The sequence below is a fragment of the Branchiostoma lanceolatum genome, chromosome 2 (assembly GCF_035083965.1).
Source record: "Branchiostoma lanceolatum isolate klBraLanc5 chromosome 2, klBraLanc5.hap2, whole genome shotgun sequence".
Taxonomy (NCBI): Eukaryota; Metazoa; Chordata; class Leptocardii; order Amphioxiformes; family Branchiostomatidae; genus Branchiostoma; species Branchiostoma lanceolatum.
This window is the reverse complement of record NC_089723.1, coordinates 31,203,078-31,223,351: the sequence shown is the minus strand read 5'-3', so window position 1 is coordinate 31,223,351 and position 20,274 is coordinate 31,203,078. Positions and strand designations below refer to the sequence as shown.

At 41.2% G+C, this 20,274-nt stretch overlaps 2 protein-coding genes across 16 annotated transcripts in view; one reads left to right on the top strand and one right to left on the bottom strand.

The window, feature by feature from the left end:
* The window catches only part of LOC136428590 (unconventional myosin-IXb-like), an 87,806-nt gene that overhangs the window by 63,766 nt on the left and 3,766 nt on the right, over positions 1-20,274 (top strand). For 10 of the 15 annotated variants that reach the window (XM_066418215.1, XM_066418216.1, XM_066418226.1 and 7 more), the window contains 17 exons: positions 333-482; positions 1,810-1,915; positions 2,228-2,576; positions 4,244-4,393; positions 5,624-5,853; positions 6,360-6,476; positions 7,170-7,355; positions 7,617-7,661; positions 8,549-8,654; positions 9,325-9,404; positions 9,858-10,050; positions 10,462-10,590; positions 16,840-16,878; positions 17,487-17,598; positions 18,154-18,285; positions 18,664-18,787; positions 20,076-20,212. In XM_066418215.1, the coding sequence (XP_066274312.1) occupies positions 333-482; positions 1,810-1,915; positions 2,228-2,576; positions 4,244-4,393; positions 5,624-5,853; positions 6,360-6,476; positions 7,170-7,355; positions 7,617-7,661; positions 8,549-8,654; positions 9,325-9,404; positions 9,858-10,050; positions 10,462-10,590; positions 16,840-16,878; positions 17,487-17,598; positions 18,154-18,285; positions 18,664-18,787; positions 20,076-20,212 (2,385 nt within the window). The remainder of the gene's footprint in view (positions 1-332; positions 483-1,809; positions 1,916-2,227; positions 2,577-4,243; positions 4,394-5,623; positions 5,854-6,359; positions 6,477-7,169; positions 7,356-7,616; positions 7,662-8,548; positions 8,655-9,324; positions 9,405-9,857; positions 10,051-10,461; positions 10,591-16,839; positions 16,879-17,486; positions 17,599-18,153; positions 18,286-18,663; positions 18,788-20,075; positions 20,213-20,274) is intronic. The other 5 variants (XM_066418230.1, XM_066418229.1, XM_066418221.1 and 2 more) reach the window with 2 other exon arrangements.
* On the bottom strand, positions 11,425-15,949 carry LOC136428593 (leucine-rich repeat and fibronectin type-III domain-containing protein 3-like). Its single transcript, XM_066418232.1, has 3 exons — positions 15,748-15,949; positions 15,179-15,386; positions 11,425-14,157 (listed from the first exon to the last, which is right to left on the bottom strand). Exons 1-3 carry the CDS (start codon positions 15,837-15,839, stop codon positions 12,529-12,531), a joined length of 1,929 nt encoding a protein of 642 aa, XP_066274329.1. The 5' UTR covers positions 15,840-15,949; the 3' UTR covers positions 11,425-12,528.

The following is a 20,274-nucleotide window of genomic DNA, read 5'->3' as shown; positions in this document are numbered from 1 at the left end:
GGCATGCATTGCCTTATGAACACTAAAAAGTCCTGTCCGTTTGTATGTGAATCTTTTATTACTATAATTAATATTCAAGGTAACAGCTGCTCATTGACAAGCAACTGGATAAGATTTGGAAACGGCCAGTCATTGACGAAAATGAGTGTTTCCAAATTTTATCCAGTTGCTTGTCAATGTCGATTGAGCAACTGTTACTTTGCCTTTGGATATTTAACCTTCATCCACCTATCATTACAATAATATGTGGGTGACAGTTTAGTATGATTGCATGGGTGAAACTAGTATGTGTATCATTGATCTAATACTAACATAACTTCATCACCCAACAGAAGAAGGCCCTCGGCCTCTGGCAGTAGTAACTCAGGCTCTCCCAAGAGGAAGCCTCCAGCTGTCATGCCCAAACCAAGTTCCAAACATGTGATCTCTTCACTGGCATCTACAGAGGATAGTCAGGAACCCAGACCACGGTTGTCTTCAAGGTCTGTAGCTAAGAGTTCGTCCAATAATCTACTGTAGATCTTTTCACAGATCCCATTGCCTGCTGGGAGATGTGTGGGGCACTATGGGTAATGAAGGGGACAAAAGAACATTATTATGATAATCATGACGGTAATACTAAAATGTACACAAAGTATTACATATGTGACAGTTCATATATGGCACATGTGTTCTGTGCAGAATTGGCATACTGTACATGTTTTTTCATGAATCATGATATTGCGTACCTTTGTTATTACTCATAATACCTTGTATCTCCCAGCGGGCAATGAGATCCATAAGAAGGTCGATTTTGAGTGGTTATGAAATTTCTCTAACTGAACTTACATTTTGTACTTGACAATTTTTACTATCATGGTAATACTTTTATAGTATATAGTATAGATTCATACATATTAACTGCTGTCTTCCTGTGACTCATCCAAAATAACATGCTTCAGAGCTTATCCTAATCACAGGATTCAGTTGTCAATTTTGTTTGATTGGTTTTGCTGTAAGTTATAGTATCTTTTGCACTGCAGTCACCCCTACAGTTTATTAGTCTTCATCTGGCTAGATTTGAAACTTCGCCTTTCGCACAGTGTCTCTCTCTATTTCAATTGCAACCTTCGCTTATTATAAGCATTAGACCTCAAAGATAACAGTTGAATATTTTATTTTTACAATTTAGTTACACCAAATCAAGACCAGAAAGTTTGATTTCCCCCTACCAATGAAATTAAGAGGATTTTTGATTAGATTTATATGTAGTGATAATGAAACCATTGTTTTGCTTTTGCCTGAGTACGAATTATTCGGGGAAAAAAGAAGGATAAAGGTGTAGCAGGCCAGAATATACCCCTGGCTAAAATATACCAGGGTGCATTCGGGTTAGGGGTATGTTTTACTGCTACACCTGTACATAAGCCATCTTTCGGTTATCCACTGTTAATGTTAAACTTTCAAATTCCGAAAATAATTTCATCAGTTTGGTAGAACATAGAATTTGGAGTTTTCTTTTATCACAACCAGTAAATCCTCCCCTGCTGACGTTTCGGTGTCTGTCAGACACCCTCTGCAGAACTTCTGACTGAAGTACTGCTTCTCGCCGCTATAAGTAATTTAGCCGATGTTGGTGGTGCTTTGGCGGCGAGAACACAATCCCAAACGTGGCTAAGCTTGTATCCTCCCTCGTCCCGGTTCATCACTGGTGTTGACTCTGAAGCTCTTAAGAAGGGGTCGACAGACAACAAAAAGTCAGCAGGTGAGGATGTACTGGTAATGAAAAAAGAAAATTCCAATATCAAACTTTCAAATTGTTTTTCCTAGTGTGAAAGATGTGGCCAAACAGTTTGAGGAGAGAATATCACCTGCTGAGGAGCCCCCAATGATGAACAGGTCCATCCGGAAAAGTGCTTCTCTTCCAGCAACAACAGTAAGTTAGTCCTAGAATTTAGTTTTTATTCTAACTTATGGGTTATGAAAGGTTTTAGGAAATGATATACAGTATGAGGCATACGATTAGTTCAAAGACAATACTGTTATGAGTACTGTAAAATTTATCAATGTTATTTTCATGTGTGTGTCTGTTTCAGTTTTAGTGAGAGGTCAACTTGTCCTCCTGCACAGGTCCTAGCAGTGCAGATGGCTGAAGAGCCCTAGGTCGTACAGTGTATGTGTTCTAAGAATCTATTTCTTTGAGTGAACGTTCAGTTTTAGTGGGGGTTCAACCTTTCTTCCTGCACAGGTCCTAGCAGTGCAGACGGCCGAAGAGCCTGAAGCCAGCAGACTCCTGGGGTCACCCTCGTCCTCCACCCCCAGGCTGACCTCCCCCACCCAGACCAAGGCCGCGCTCAAGCTCCACCTGTCCGAGGACAACATTACCAACCTGGAGAGAGTCCTGTCCGAGAAGAAGGCCAAGATCGACAGTGGTCAGACCCCCCTGCTGGAGACGCCCACCTCCTCCCCAAGTACCATCTCCTCGGAGATACAGACCATCACCAAGAAGCTGAGGAAGAAGTTCCTGGCCCCGAGAAGGAGGAAACCATCCAACCTGACCTCAGATGAAGAGGAAGGACTCAAGACACCAGAGTCAAGTAGGTGTTTTTGATTAGTTTCTAATCTAAGAAAACAGCAGTAAACATGAAAGTGTTCAAATGTTAAAGAAAAACTTGATAATGATAACCCATGCAACGTCAGAAAATTTTCAGCTTGCTTGAAATGTGAAATCACTGTAGATGGCGCCTTCTTATGATAAAAAAAGCGATATATGGTTACGTCTATTTTGAAATGTAGATGTATACCACAGAGCTTACTGATAATGCAATTAGCAATTATGCTCTGTGCTATACATGTATGCATATGGTGACATCTGTATTCACATGCAGCTTTACTATCAATTTCACAAATACTAGTCAAATTTATATGCATTTGGGTCCATTACTAAATTAATTAGCACTGCCTCATCAAGTGGTTAGATTGAACAGTGAATTTGTTGCAAATGTAAAGAAACAAAAATTGGGAGCGCCGACTTTTGCAGACTTTTTGTTTACTTTCCGCTAAATGTAAATTTCTTAGTGCATCTCCATAGACATTACAAGTATATAACATAAATGTAGACTAGTTAGTTAGAGGTTCTATTATGCTCAGGTTCTATATAGAAGTTCTATATAGATTTTCAAGTAGTCAATAAGTTATAACAAATCCAATGTAGTTTGTACTATATAGTCTAATGGGATGTTTTGAAAGCCCCTAACATAGTCATTAATGAAATAGACCTCTACATGTAGCAATAGTTTTTAATGAGAGGAAAATTACTTCTCCTGTCCTGGCTCCATTTCCTCCTTGCACTTCTGCTGTAGTTGAACTCTGTAAGGCCTTCAAATTCCTTGCCTATTGCAGCTAGCTTTTTACAGAAGACAGTAGATAGTTTCCTATCTGCACTGCACAGTCATTGGCTCATTGTTTATTGAATTATTTGGCAGTGCCAAAGTCATGTGGTGAAGCCGTGTGTAAAGAAGTTAACTGCCTGTTTGGGTGCTGGAATATGTATTCTTGTTGAAGATCCTTTGATTTGATATTGACCTAATCAGAGGACCGGCCAATGATGGGCCCCTCTGCATTACAGATGAATTCAAATGATGCCAGCAAGGGTGCACTGTCTACCCATATTTGGCATTGTGGATAATGTGATTAAGTCTGAACCAATCACTGTGCAGTGAAGACACATGTAGGGCACAAGATAGCATGGACAGCTGGTTGGTTCTGAAAGTCATGACATGTGACAATGTACATGTACAGCTGACAGTAGTAGTACACATTCAAGCATTTCTCTTCGCAATTCTCTGTCTTCTACCCCGGCAACCTCAATCGCTTCTGATACTATTAACGTCATCAGCTACACATATTAACAGAAGGCTAAATATCATCCACTTGTTATGCGCTAATTAGCATAATTGCTAACTGCATTAAGCTCTGTGCTACACATGAGTGTACATGTCATTCCTTTTTGCTTCATTTGTGTGCATATTTACTATAAAAGCAAAGTTGTTTCTCTTGTCCTGTATCTTCCTAATATCTTTTGCATGGTAAGTGAGACACCTCTCATATTTTGTTCCAATTTATTAATAGTTAGTTTTGCCCATGCATGTGTTTTGTGTCCATATATTTATTAGCATTAATTTTGTTTATAAAAAAAAACACATGATTTTTGACAGCTTTGTCACTTGTCTTGCATGTTTGTTGTTATCGTTTGTATCCTAAGTTGGAGTGGCAGTGCTGCCGCCTTTCTGTGCGACCGCTGACGATAACGCGCCGCCGCCGCACCACGACTTGAAAACCACCAGCCTGAGCAAGGCTGTTGAATGTGGTGCATGTGGCAAGAATGTAGTCAAGGAGGGGTCAAAGTGCAACGGTGGGTGCATGTCCAGATGAGACAGAGATAGAAGGAAAGTTACATAATACAGGAGCAGCCATTGGACACCTTGGGTTCAGGACACATTTGGAATATTCTAAAACATGAAATGGAAATATTCTTTTTATGCAATGTACAATTATGAATTTTGTCATGCACATCTGACAAGATTGAAGGTTCATTGTAAATGCTAAAAGTACATCATTTTGTAACACTGAGTGAAATACATGTATTTGTGCAGTATGTGAGCTGCATTTTAAGAGGTAGTTTGAAGATACAAAGCTGAAACAACAATTAGACCTATTTGATAATTCATTTTCGTACAATGTTTATTTTCTATTTAGTTTTTGATTTCTTGAGTCACATACTATACTATACGTTATTACTTTCCTTATTTCAATGGTCTTTCTCATTGGTTAAAATGTCTTCATACACCAGTGATATTGAATCACAAGTTAGTCATGTGAAAAAGTGACCCATGTTTGAATTTGCAAACTTAAAAGAGCCAAAATATATACAAATTTATACCAGTACAGTGTAGCACACCAGAATATACCCCTGTCCATGATATACCCAGGTATGTTTTGGCTGGGGCTATATTCTTGCCTGCTACACTGGTAGCTGATTGTCAAAACTTGTCACTTGTTATATACATGTAAATTTTGAATGCACTCCTGGCCATAATGAGGATATACTCTGGTCAGGGGTATATTCTGGTCTGCTACACCAAGTAGCTGAATGCCAAAACTTGTCACTATTACGCACATGTGCATACATTGTATGATATGTCGTCTGATATTGGAGTTTTCTTTTTACACAACAAGTCACTTCTTACCTGCTGATTATTCGGTGTCTGTCAGACATCCTCTTCAGAGCTTCTGACTGGAGTACTGCTTTTCGCCGCTATAAGTAGCCGATATAGGTGGTGCTTTTGCGCTGAGAACACAATCCCAAATGTGGCTAAGCTTGAATCCCCCCTTGTCCCGGTTCATCACTGGTTAGCCGCATTTGGGATTGTGTTCTCGCCGCAAAAGCGCCACCTACATGTGCATCGGCTACTTATAGCGGCGAGAACCAGCACTCCAGTCAGAAGCTCTGAAGAAGGTGTCTGACACAATCATCAGCAGGTAAGAAGTGACTGGTTGTGTAAAAAGAATATCCTATGTTCTACCAACCTGATGAAAGTATTTTGGGATATGTCGTCTGATTGTCGATCTTTCCTCTGACCAGTCTGTAACCAAGTGTTCCACGACCGCTGCTGTATGAAGGCCCTGACGTGCTATCCCAGCGGGAGTAGCAAACAGAAGAAACGCTCCAAGGCAGTGGCCGAAACAGAGAGGGTCCCCACCCCCCCAACTGGGATGAATCTGAAGGGCGCTTCGCTGGAGAACGTGCCGACCAACGTCGTCATCAGTAATGCCTACGACCTGAGACAGATCGATGCATTCCTCTTGAAAAAGGCGAGTCATTTTTTGTGGATAAACTTCTTTCATTCAGAAATCACAGCAAGATGTTCTTAAGTCATTGAACTTCGTTTGTTTAAACATGTTTGTACCTAGTGGCACATAGGGTAGCAAGTTTCCCTCAACATCTACATGTACCATTTAAGGGGCTGCCATGTGCCCATGTCTGTAGCACCCTACCAGCAATTTGACAAAGTCTCGTTGTAGGCTTAGTAGGAAGTGACTTGTTTTTGTTTCTGAATGTCTATTCCTCATTTCTTAACATACATGTAAATATACCTTGAGTCTGGAATAGAGCATGTAGTCTTTTTTAGACCTACATTTGTATATTGTATAATTTAACTTGTAATGAGTAAGTATTACAAGGATAGTTTAATTGAATGATTTTGTACATACATGTACTTGTCTGTGATGTTGGATAAAACCTAGACTGTGATCAACATATCAAGTTATTTTGGATACACACTAACTGTGTGTACTAACTGAGTGTTTGTAACTTGTAGATCAGCGACATGAATCAAGATGATGGGCGGAGGGATACGATTGTGGATGTTGTGTTCAAGAAGGCCATGAGGGAGTATCACAGCGACCTCATCACCACTTATTCTGCTGCAATAACAGTAAGTTCCCCTGATACGTTATTATTTTACAATGTATCAGTTGCAAGCAATATGGTTTCAGGGTAGATGTTATCACGGCTAATGCCATAGTTCTAAAGCAACTACAGTGTACATAAGGCCCTAAGAATTATGTTTTAAAAGCTTACCTACAGACAAGGTTCACAACTCCTAGATCGTTTTTTCAAATGATCAAATCCAGACCATTTCCCTGCTCCATCGCTCTTCTCCCTCACGCCTTCAATTCAATTCAATTCAGTTTGTTAAAATCAACCTTGTAGCATGAAATATACACAAGCTGAATTGCGCTAATCTTTACACATAAGTGCTGTACACAAGCAACTTCCACAATTAAAAAAAAGAAAACTCATGTAACATAACAGCGATGACAGTATCCATACAAAGCTAAGAGCAAAAGTCACTAGAATATCTTCAAGTAAATTAACAGTAGCAGTGTTTCTGAATTGACTTGTTTTACAGGCAGATAGCCTGGTGGAGGAACAAGTTTTTAGCTCTTTGTGTACCGACTGCTGGCACTGTGCCGGCCATGCCATTTCTCAAAGTTCGTCCTATGGCCAGCCGAAGGAACCATGTCGTGGGGGGGGGGGGGGTGATTTTCTTCCAGCATGTTCTCTATTAGTAGTTTCACTTCATACAATTTATTTCTATAAAATCCCCTTTACTCTATAATTCCAGACTAATGAAGAGGTGACCCTGAGGTACAAAGACCTTATCTCCAAGTTTGAGAAGGTACTGGAGAACGTGGTGAGTAAAGAGAAGACCAGTGCCAAATTCCCCGTCACCCTGGGGATCAACGCCTTCAGGGGCTTCCTGGACGAGTTCGTCAGGAACTACAACCCTGGGGAGAAGCAAGTCAATAAGGTAGACATGAGAACTACAATTCCTTGTTGTTGGTAAATTGGATAATAAAAAAAAAAGCTATTCTGCAAGTCAAAGAATTTTACTAACGAGAATTTTCGACCAAATTTAGGAATTTTTTTAGCTTAACAAACCTATTATGGAAATAAAGTAACAGGCTAAATTGTCTTCGGTCTTCTGTAAAAAAATTAAATCTGTCCAATATGTGTTGTGGCTTTGTTTGTAACTTGTACAATATATTACAAGTATTGTTTTATTTTTCAGACAAGTCCTGTTCGCTACAAGAGGAGGAAAAAGGATGATTCATTTGTAAGTACATGCAGTACATATGTGGTAAATTTTATGTTCACAGTTAGTGGTGTGGATCTAAACCCGAGTTTAGGTTTAGGTTCGGACTCGAGTCCAGAGGTTTAGGTTCAGGTCCGGACTTGAAAGTCCGGACCTGAACAATAATTTTGGAATATTTTTTCGTGTTACATGTAAAATTGCATATTGGCAGATATTTTACACGTAATTTGACAACTATATATACGGAATTACATACAGTCAGTAATTAACACAAAAGTTCAGTTATAAACACAAAAACAGCAATGTTTTAATATTTTTCTAGTGCAAATTTCACGATTTAAGGAAGGTTTAAGATGGTTTAAAACAAAAAGGAATGTATGAGTGAGAGAATTTTTTTCAAGTCCGGACTTGTTTCCAGACGTTAAGGTTTTTTTGGACTTGAACCTAAACGTTTTACAAGTCCGGAACCGGTCCGGCCGGACCGATCCGCACCACTATTCACAGTCATATAAAACTTATCATATAGAAGAAGCAAAAGTATTTTACTATTGCCAAATAGTAACTGTTTCCATGTAATTTGATAATTGTGTCTTATAGAAACATGTTGTTGAAACTCAAGTGAACCCTACTAATTTTTGTAAATGCATTTAAGTTCGCGTGGTTTTAATTTTGCGGTTGGGAGAAAAAGATGTGTTCGCAGTGGTTTTAAGTTCTTGTTTGAAACAACAGTAGCGCTACAAAAGTACCAGAAAAAAAATTTGCCGTGGGGAAAAGCTTACCGCAAAAACCGTGAACACTAAACCGCCTCAAACATGTCTGCGTTTACAGTAGTTCAAATGCTAGGTATGTACAGTGACTTTTATCATTGCTATGGATGATACTGATCGACTTTGTGTCTTGTTTTTCAGTCTTTCAATGGACACAGATACGAGACAGTCCAGTTCAACATTGCCACTTTCTGTGAGCAGTGCTCCAACCTCATCAAGTCTGGGTCAAAGGGCATGCTGTGCCAATGTAGGTCACATTCTGTCCTCATGAATATTCATGTATGACCAACATGTGGATTGATATTTTTCTGCCACAAGGTTTTGTAGTAAATATGGAAGAATTATAAAAACTAGAGCATTGAAGTTGTGCAGAGAAATGATTTTAGTGATGAAGTTATCATTTCAGTACCTTAGACAGGGACAGTATTTTGTGACAATCATTTCAGTGCCACAGACAGGGACAGTATTGTGTGACATCATTTTAGTACCACAGACAGGGACAGTGTTGTGTGACATCATTTCAGTACCGCAGACAGGGACAGGATTGTGTGACATCATTTCAGTACCACAGACAGGGACAGGATTGTGTGACATCGTTTCAGTACCACAGACAGGGACAGTACTGTGTGACATTATTTCAGTACCACAGACAGGGACAGTGTTGTGTACCATCATTTCAGTACCACAGACAGGGACAGTGTTGTGTGACATCGTTTCAGTGCCACAGACAGGGACAGTACTGTGTGACATTATTTCAGTACCACAGACAGGGACAGTGTTGTTTACTATCATTTCAGTACCACAGAAAGGGACAGTTTTGTGTGACAGTAATAACATGTTGTGTTAGTAATGTTTCATTTATCACTTGTAACTGTACATTCTGCATTGTTTATGAAATGATTGACATCCCCCTACAGTGTGCAAATTTGCCTGCCACAAGAAGTGCTACCAGAAGTCTGGACATTTCTGCAAAGGATTCTTATATAGAAAGAATAGAGTGAGTACCAAACTAATAATCTATTCTTATTCTTACTATCATTTTAAATGCTGCACCGCCATTAAAGTTGTATTAACCACTGTTGAATAGAATGTTGACATTTTGTGAAACTTTTTTTATTGTTTTCTCTTACTTAACAGTCCCTTGAACCATGTAAAGGATGGACACCAAGCTAGACTACTGTACTTTTTCCATGAGTAGAAAGACTCTTTGAACACAACCAAGCAATTTATTCAACCTACGTTTCGGTGACCATCTGTCACCTTCCTCAGGGCAATTCTGACTGGTTCACATTGCACCACAGCACATGTTTAGGTTTTGCTGCTTATATATGTGCTCCCAAATGCAAAGTATTTATTTTATACCAAACTCTGAATAGATATGTTAATGAAGTGAAGACAATTTCAGATGGTTCATAATAAATATTCATGGAGTACTTTTTACCATGTGTAGAATTCTGGCTCATACGAGGACCAGTACTTTGGAGCGGACATCTCCACGCTGCTCCCAGAAGGGCGGAAGGTTCCGGTGCTGGTGGAGAAGTGCATCAGCTTTGTGGAGAAGGAGGGGCTGTACACCGTGGGAATCTACAGAAAGTCGGGCGCCGCGGCCAAGATCAAACAGCTGAGGGACGCTTGTAACGCAGGTTTGTTTGTTTCATTGGTAGTTCTTGGGAAAATGACAGGTTTGTTTGTTTGTTTGTTTCGCACGAATTAAGTGAGAAACAGAGGCAGATAGATATACAAAATATAACAATAGTGCAGCATCTAATGTTGAAGCAAAGTTTGTGGCCCAGTGTATGAGGGAGCGTCAGGCATCAAACTTCTGCACATAAAAAAATCTACCCCACTTATTGAGAAGAGTAGGGGTGACCCAGTTGCTTGGCTAAAACCATTAGCCATATGATAGCAATGCTGCATTGCACCACAAGCTATATAAAAAAGCATCATGATTCACTTCAAGTGAAACTGATAAGAATAAGATGATTCCTGCCACGAGTAGGAAATAATACATTATCCCATGCTTTTTTTGAACCGCACTTTGTTCCTCCTTCCAGACGTTGAGGCAGTTGACATGGAGGCGTACCCCATCCATGTGGTCTGTAATGTACTGAAGCTGTTCTTCCGAGAGATGGCCGAGCCTCTGCTGACCTACGCTCTGTATGACGACTTTCTCAGATGTACAGGTACGACCTTTCAGACTGAGGTGGTAGTTTACTTAATTCATTAGTGTGTTTGTTTGTGTGTGTGTGCTTTTGTGTATGTTTGTGTGTGTATGTGTGTGTGCATGTGTGTGTGTGTGTATGTGTGTATTTGTGTGGGTGTGTACGTGTGTGTGCATGTGTGTGGGTGTGTGTACCGATTTTTGCCAGCGTAACTCAAGCTATGGATGGACTGTGATGATATTTAATATGTGAGTAGGTCTTGATACTATGAATGTCAAAGTTAATTCTGGTCCTCATACTGACTAAACTTCATACTTCGGCAGAACTTATAGTTTTTGTACTTGCTGTTCAGACCATGCTATATGCACTGTGGCCTTTACTTATTTGGTGGTAGATACTGTAGCTCTGGGGGATAGGTTTGGGCCGCCAATCAGATTTTGTTTGAACTTCAGGGATTGTGTTGGAATCTTTTTTTACAATGACTTTGACTAAACCCTATATTGACTGAAGTGGTGCCTTTCTCATTCTCTAGATCCCTTTCTTTAAAATACATTTTGACCAAACCCAGCATGTAAATTGTTTCAGAAATGTCCATTGCTTTCCCCGACGTGAAATTATGATTATTATGACTTCTACTGTTCGAGTGATACTTACAGTGTAATGAAATTTTTCAGAACATCTTGATTTTTTTTGACACATTTAAGTAAAGTCCTTAATCAAAAGTTTGTAATTTCATCTGAACACATTCATGCAAAAAAAGATAGTTCAAACAAATGAAATTGGAGTTAAACACAAATTTAATGCTGTAATAGACATTGGAATGTGCACATAGATCTCTTGTAATGGCCAATTTCAGTGCTGTTAAGCATTACGTTTTGTAAAACACCATATACCACTTGTTACATATAATACATGTACCCAGAGGTGCTTGTCACTGATGTATACATGACTATGTGGACATCAAGCAATTAAATGTACTTTAAAATACAGTTTATGCTATGTTGTTCACCATTAACAGACAGCATTGGTCTTCTTTTAGCACAAACAAGTGCATATTATATAAAATAACAATAGCAACTATAAGAATAATGAACAGTTTTAACTTTAAAACAACTTATTATTATATTGTCAGTGTACACTGACAAAAGTTATGTAAAAATACAAACATGGCAAATTTCCTTACTTTCTGAATCACTTATTTTCGTTCAGTGACTTCTATGGATAGACCTTTTTACGACAAAAGTAGGTTACATTTTGCTAATCTTAAACACTGACAAAAACTTAGATTATTACTAGAGGTGCATTCCTTAGCTTCAAGTTTCAAGCATGTCCTTCCAACCACTTCTACCGTGTACAATGTGGGATTAATAAAGTGAGGAAGTTGACTGTATAGCACAATATGTTACATCTTGTCACCAATGGGTATGGTATCCAAGGGCAGTTTACCAATGTAGTACCATGGACAGGAGCAGTTTTCTGTGACATTGTTTCAGTATTATGGACAGGGACAGCAATGTGTGGCATCATTTCAGACCCATGGACAGGGACAGTATTGTGTGACATTATTTCAATATTATGGACAGGGACAGTGTTGTGTGACATTGTTTCAGTACCACAGACAGGGACAGTATCATGTGACATCATTTCAGTAGCATGGACAGGGACAATTGTGAGAGAGTCATTCAGCATTGTATTGTGAGGCATTGTTTCAGTAACATGGACAGGAACGGAATTGTAAGACAATCATTCAGGGGCTGTATTGTGAGGCATTGTTTCAGTACCATGGACAGGGGCAGTATTTTGTGATGTGGGCTCCCAGTTTGTGATATTCCTCATGCTTCCCTTCATCCTTGAAATAGATGTCAACTTGCAGAAAATAGGGGCTTATTCAGGAAAACTGACAACATTCACCTTTCCATCACTTGGCTTTCCTTTACTTGTGACCGGATTGAGCCTTCACTAAGCCCTGCCGTAGATGTCTTCTGTTGCCATGGAGATGTTGACGTCCCTTGGGATGGGAGGCGGAGGGAACTTCCCTCTGATCACGGGGCAGGCTTCCTCGTAGATGGCCCGCGGCGGGGGCGGTGGGGTCATCGGGGTCAGGTTGTTTTGGTTCGTCTTCCAGCGGCCGAGGTTGTTGGGTAGGATGTTTGGTTTGAAGCCGTGGTGACGCTGCTCCATCCTGTGGCTGGGAACGGGCGGTGCGCGCTTGTGAGCGTTGTCCAGTGGAGCGTGGTTGCGGGCGTGCATGTCGGAGCGAGTGAAGTAGTCGTTCCTCTCCCCCTGGTGCGATGAGCCCATCTGGCCGTTGGTGTGCCACATGGCGCTCCGATGAGGGTTGGCGGCGGCGGCTGCGGTAGAATCCCTCTCCCTGCGATGTTTCAGGTAGAGGCAAACCACGATGAAGACGACGAACGGAAAGCTGAGGGCGGCTGTTCCTCCAATGATCGCTCCTGTAAGATTGACACCAGAGGACGAACCTGGCTTCTCTTCTCCCTTCCCACTGGTGGCTGGCTTTGTCTTGAAGGAGAGACAGTTGGTCGGGGAGACAGGAGCCACCGTGCCGATGCAGACGGTGTAGCTTGTAGCGGCCTCCAAGCCCTGCAGGGTGTAGCCAGCCTCGCTCGCATTGACGACTGCCGTTGTCTGCTTCTCCTTCTCGCCTGCCTTGCCAAACACCAGGTGATAGCGGTCGGGACTTTTCCGTTGCGCCCAGGTGAGTTGAGCCTGATTGGACGTTACGTCCTTCAGAGCCGTGACCAGCAGGGTTGGTTTCGAGATGGACTTGTGACAGGACGAAGTGCAGGAGACGTTGAGAGGAACAAACGTGTTGGTAGAGCCGCCCCTGTTGGAGGCCTTACAGGTGTAGCCGGGCATGTCTTCCATCTTCAGGTGCTTGACCGTCAGCAGGAGTGCGTCCTTCTCTCCCGTCACCTGCACCCTGTCGGTGAAGCGCTGGGTGGGGACTGGTTTCTTCTGCGGGTCCAGCCACTGGACGGCGAGTGGCTCCTGACCGCTAGCGTTGCACGTCATGAACGCTGCCTGCCCCTCCATCAGGCTGAACTCTTCTGGATAGTGGGTGACCTTGTTGATAGGTGGGATACACTCAAAGGTGCTCTTTGGGATCGCCATGGCGAGCATCCCTTCCAGATCCGAGGGCTCGTTGCAGGCCATTCGCTCTTCATCTTGGACGACGTTTTCCTTCTCTTCCGTGTACTGCCGCAGCCAGTTGTTGTCGCAGTCGCACCTCCATGGGTTACCTCCGAAGTAGACCTTCTGCAGCTGCTTGTTGTAGCGGAAGAAGCTGTTCGGGAGCGTTGGGAAGCGGTTGTTGCGGATGTCAAACTCTCGCAGCAGGCGGAGGCCTTGCAGGGCGCTGCCGGGGGCGGAGACGAGCTTGTTGTTCTTGAGATCCAGGCTCGTGAGGAAGGAGGACTTCTTGAGCGCCGCCCAGGGGAAGGTCGTCAGCACGTTGTTGGCCAGGGAGAGGTGCTCGCTGCGGTGAAAAATCGTGAAGGCGCCGGCTTCGATCTGGACAATCTGATTGTTGTCGAACTTGATCGTGGTGAATGACATTGGCCTCCAAGTCTGGAATGATGAAAATAATGGCAGTTGTAAGGTAAAAGAATGGTGATTTTTGGACTTTGTTTAGATCAGGAAGATTCATGTAAGTCGTGTAGAAACTTAAATCCTGAATAGGTATTTTGAATGTGTTTAACAGTAGATATATCAAAAAATGGAAGAAAAAAATCGATAAGATTTGATAAAATCTGGAAAGATGTCAAGATTTCAAATCTTGTCCCTGTGAATTTGTCCCTGTACAAAGCTTGGTCGGACATTGTGCAAGTCAGAAGGGAGATTTTTTCATCAAAAGCGGTATTGTCGCTGTTTGCTCTGTAGACCAATTTCTTTTGTTCTCAGAATAGATTCTATACCTGTCGCTGTTTGCTCTGAAGAGTAATTTCGTTTGTTCTATATACCAAATGCCATCAAAAGATTTGCATTTTTTCACCAAAAGTGGTATTGTTGCTGTTCGCAATCTCTTCAAAGACCATTTTGTTTGCTTTTTTAGGTGGCGGTCGACTGTTACAAGGCTACAAAATGCCATCAAAAGAGCACCATCAAAAGATGAAATGCCATCAAAAGAGCAGTTACTGTTCCTTGATGCCAGTCAAATTAACCTATTTACAATCAATGCTGCAGTAATGCTGGTTGTACAATCATGTAGTGTAATGTTCATGTTCACCAACTGCAGCATACAATATACATGTGTATGTACTGTGTATTTTGTTTTTTTGAAAGCTTTTATAAGGTTTACATATACATATCTCCCATTACTTTTGCCTTGTGCCCCAATCCAGCTGTGGGGCTGTCCTAGAGAATTAGAAATTGTTTCATCTTATACCTTTGTTCAAACAATGATAAAGATGATTTTATGTGTGTAGAAGAATATTTTATTTAGCCTGGGTGCCATTTACTACCGGGCCTCTTATACTTGCTACCGTGATGAGCCCCGGTAGTAATCGAATGGCAACCAGGCTATATGTTAATAGCTTGTAGATACAAAACATGATTGTATATCTTCAGTCAGTAGGACACTTCCTTCTACCTTCAAGTCGGATCCGAGAATCCGCGTGATCCGGTTGTGGCTGATGTCGATTTCCTCGAGCCAGGTTTGGTAGTGCTGTTTGACGGTCAATTCGGGCACCGTGGTGAAACCCTTCCCCTTGCAGTCGATCTTGTCATTGGAGCAAGAGCACTCCTGGTTGCACGGAGGCTCCGGTCTCTGGTCCAAGAACAGGTCGGGCAGCAAGCCCCTACACAGGAGAGAAAAGCAATTTGAAGTAATCGGGTAAATTATTTAGGAGCTATGGGCTGGAGTCCAGAATTAAAGTGTTTTTCTGTTAGTATCCTTCCATTGATGTTTGGCATACTGTAGAGTCATTTGTTTTTGCAGGGACTTAATTTGGCAGTAGGAGGGTAAAGGAGGTTTTGGGGTGTCTGGAGAAAGGAGGTTTCAAAGTTGAATCAATCCGGTAGTACCGTTGTACAACGACATACATTATGTAAAGCCACCACATATATTTCAACACTTACAGTATATTTTTTCTTGTGAGTGATGATCAGTGATCACTGAGTAAGAAAAGAAAAGAAAGACAATCTGTGTTAGTTACTTACCAGCTTTCCATAGGGAATTCAAAAGGCATGGCCCACCCAGCCGTACCCTGACTCAAGTACAGGGCCAGCAGAAGGGCCGACGTAGGAGTCATGATGGCAGTGTTGTTTTGCCACCCAATGGTCTGGAAGGAAGTAGTCAAGCAGACTAATTAAATGTAGCCTGGGCTATTCCACATGGAAGCAAAGGAGGGGTGTTTGAAAATCTTGTTAACGTTCATTATTTTCCTCAGTTGCCGCCTTTGCTTGAAACCGTAAAAATTTCATAACCCACTTTCGTTCATGACAGTCGTTGTTAAAAGACTCAGACTATACAATCGTACAAGCATGTAATACTTGTGATCTAAACAGAAAATGGTGAGATTTGGGGCCTTTGCATTCTCGGTGGTAGAGACCAAACTTTATCATGTATTTATTCTTCTTGTATGTGGTGTACATATGAAAATACTTGCACTTTTATGTAAGAAACAAGGAAATTTTTTGAGCATCTTGTTTGGGAACATTGCTGTGTTGTGCCGTCCAGTAAGCTAGTAGCAAAACTTAAAAGAGAATAATCATGTGGTAAAAAGCATACTTCAGATATGCTGTCCAGAATATTGTGAATAATTCAGTTTGGATCATATTACCGTAGTTTGTTTTTTTCCAATGAGAGAAGTACAGTCATATCCATATTTTTGTGCTATTGTTGAGCTGTCCTTTTCCAAAGTTTCCTACAAAAAAGGCCCACTGCAGTTTCTGAAAAGCTGGTAGGGGGTTCAAACCTATACCAGTTCTTCACAAGCACAAGAGTTATCTGCTACCAAAACATCATGACCACCACATGTTCAGAACATGAGAATACATGTATGAACCTGAAGTCCTGCTGCAGTACCATAGAAAGCCGCAAGGAAAACCTATATTATCAAACTTTCCCTTCATTTTACACCTACCCACATACCAAATACTATATAAAGATCCATCCATAGCATCTTGAGTTACTGGTATTCTGTTCACAAACACAAACCCCGAAAAGGTAACCTTCATGGCAAAATGTACTTTGTTTTGTGTATTTGTGTTGAAAGTCATGCAATAGTCTTTTATTCTTGTCTTTTGTAGTGAAAAAGACAGCAAGGGACAAGGATAGCACCACACCTGGTAAGTTTGTAATCTAGTCTAACTTGTATTATAGTTGGAGGTATGTTACAGTAACTGTTCTGTTCCCAATAGAATGTATTTTTTGGAATGCGGCCGTATTTCTTGATTGCTATAAGGTCACCAAATTTAGAAATTGAGCATTTTTTTCACCTGAAAGTCTACATATACCCCATCACATTGGACAGGCATCAGCCTACATATGAATCTCTAAATATTGTGCATTGATTGAGAGCATACTGGATGTGTTACTGACGAAAATGTCCTTTAAAGTTCTCAGACTCTCTGACTAATCAATACGGTAAATGCAGATTTATGTTTGCGGTAGTTTTTTGTTCGCAGTTTTTGCAAACTCTTTACTGCAAACTTAAAACCTCCGCAAAAGCCAGTCCGTTGTGTGACTGTAGTGCTACTATTGTTTCAAACGCGAACTCAAAACCACCGCAAGCACCCCATTTTCTCCCTACTGGAAATTAAATCCCCCTGAACATTTCTGCATTTACAGTATCCTTGCTGTCAAGTCAAGTCAAAGCCTTTGTGACAAAGGCATGCACACAGTAAAGAGAGTGCAGGCAAATCTTTAACTTGTTTGCATCAATGTATTGTTGCAGAGATGACTGAGGAGGCCAGAAGTGAGACCATTCGTGCCATCTATGACATCATTGACAGACTCCCCAAGCCGAACCACGACACCTTTGAGAGACTGGTGTTCCACTTGGCAAGGTATCAATATAATGATAATTCACAAGTTTGTGTTGTCTTTGAAATGTTTCAGATGCCTGTTTAGTTGCTTATTTTAAGTCAATTTGTTTTTGACAGGAGTTGATTTTCGTGGTAAGCGACCTTGCTGTTTTTCCATATGCATGAAAGTCTGTGTATCCAGACGACAGTGGTTAGAACCCCACTTGGGCATGGTGTGAGTGGGCTGCATTTGTCCTTTTGGATGGGGATGTAAAGCCAGCAGCGCTATGTATGGAGGAGCTTAAGAACCCAACACACTTATCAAGAAGCGTAGGGGTGACCCGATGTGCTTGGCTGACAACGTAAGCCATAGCAAAGCTGCAGTGCATACTTCTGCTTACTTGCTTATGGCTGTCCGTCGTTGCCGACGATGACGTCATTCCTTATGTGTTCTGCTGTGGCTGGCCAGTCCAATTCTAGACAGGCAGATCCGCAGACGCCGCATCTGTGTTCTCCTTCTGTGAAAAAAGCATATTATTAATGCTTCACCTCTATTGAAGATGACTGCTTTATGTCTTACTTCTTCTTTGCTTGCAGGGTTGCCTACCATGAGGACTCCAACCTGATGACTCCCAACAGCCTGGCTATAGTCTTCACCCCGTGCATCCTGCAGACCAACAAAGAGCTGTCCCCTCTGGAAAGCATGCAGCACATCTCCAAAACAACAATGTAAGGAAGTGGCCATCAATTTTATATACAGTCTTCCTGCTGTCAGGGATGTCCTTATACAATCCACTGTACAATATGGCTGTACAATAAGGCAAAAGTATAGATTTTAACTGCACACTTGTTTTCCGTTATGTTTTAGATTAATCATATCGCTATAATATTAGCGGAGTGCAAGCCATTGTTTTTATGTGGTTGTGATGCATAGACTATGTAATAAGGATGTAATTCGGGTGTGTTTGCCCGTGAGTTCCTTACCAAAATTCTTTCTGTGCACCTAAATTTTAAGTTAGGTGTCCCAAAAATGAATTTCCAGCCTTGCCATTGTAATCTGGCGTCTGAATTTGATTTATTTAGTTTATTCTGTTGCTTAATGCGCAGGTGTTTGGAGCTGGTCATCAGTGAACAGCTGAAGAAGATGCGCTCCACCCTGACTGACATCAACACCTTAGAGTCTGCCGAGATCTCAGCTTGCAAACGACTCACAACTCTCCGCAGATCCATGGTGAGTTGAGCAGCTACATTTTTTTTTTTATTCATGAGAAGCTCAAATTAGCCTGCTGGCCACTTTTTTTATTGAGGTCATGCAAGAGGGAGTATACATTTGAGGGCCAGACAAAACATAACAAAGATACATATTACAAGTCATGATTGAAGCCCTAATAAATCCGTAAACATGGAGTGTTGTATCCTTACATGGCATCATGAAGACACATATTGAAAGGATGAAAGTTACACTTTATTTCTGTTACTATAAAACTTAGAGTGTCTTAACCCTTATCCTGCGGGACCCATATACCCAAACCCGTACATACATATATTATATGTATACTGGATCTGGACCCACATACATGTACAGGCTCTGAGTATGTGCGTCCCGTATACATGTACATTTTGAGGCCGTGTGTCTGCATGGTAGTAGAGTGTTCCAGACATTGGGTGCACGGTAGCCTATGGATCTTCTGAAGGTCTCCCCCTTGTCCTCCCCAGTTATGAGTAAAGCTCCACATGCATAATCTTTTATTTGGTTTGTTTATTTATTTGTTTAAATGACTTGGATGTTACTCACTCACTCACTTGGATGTTACACAGCAGAAAATAGTAGTAGAATTCTGCATGTAAGAGACCTGGAGAAGACTTGTGCCTAAGGAGTGATGATTATAGTGATTTGTGTTCAGGATTAAGAGGTTCTGGGTTCCAATCCCTGAAAAGCCCTGGGTTGTGCCATGATTACATGAATTTTTACGAGGTATCAGGACTGAAAAGCGCAGTTTCTTTGTGGTCGGAGAGGTCAATGAACTGCAGTGTTATTTTGTTTTCTTCCGCACCATATGTGGACAGGAAATTGTCTGCTTCTAGACAGGCTGATACAATAACATCCATTGGTTTTGTTACTTAGAGTCCCTACAAACGTTGCAAACTGACAATTTGAAACCAAATTACTCTTAAAACTTAAGAAATCTTACCACATGATTTGGAATGATACTGATTACAAACTACATGTAGCTGTTTGTATCTGAAGCAAAAAAAACACCTGGTTCAGTTTAAGGAATAAATGATGACAAGTATCAATTTGCCCACCAAACATTTGCTGTAGAGTAAATGGCACCAAAGAAAATTAAACAAATGTCCATACTTATGTTAATATCCTTAAATGATACGATTCCTACACCACCATTTAAATATACGTCTTCCAACTTTATCTTATTAGACGTTTACAACTGATGTTTTGATTTTACCCAGCATAAGGCTTGATTAGTCAGGCTAATTTGCAACAATTTTGAATTTTACAGCATAACCTCCAGGCCCCGCATGCGACTATAGAGGAGGATGACCTTGAGGATGTGACTGATGACCTTGAGGTGGTGGAGAACGGAGAGGTGCAGATCCATGTGTTGGAACAGAACATCCGATCACTACAGGACGAGAAGTAAGTACTACATCACGTCATGATGTACCTCACAGAGTTATCCCCAAGCATCAAACTCCTTT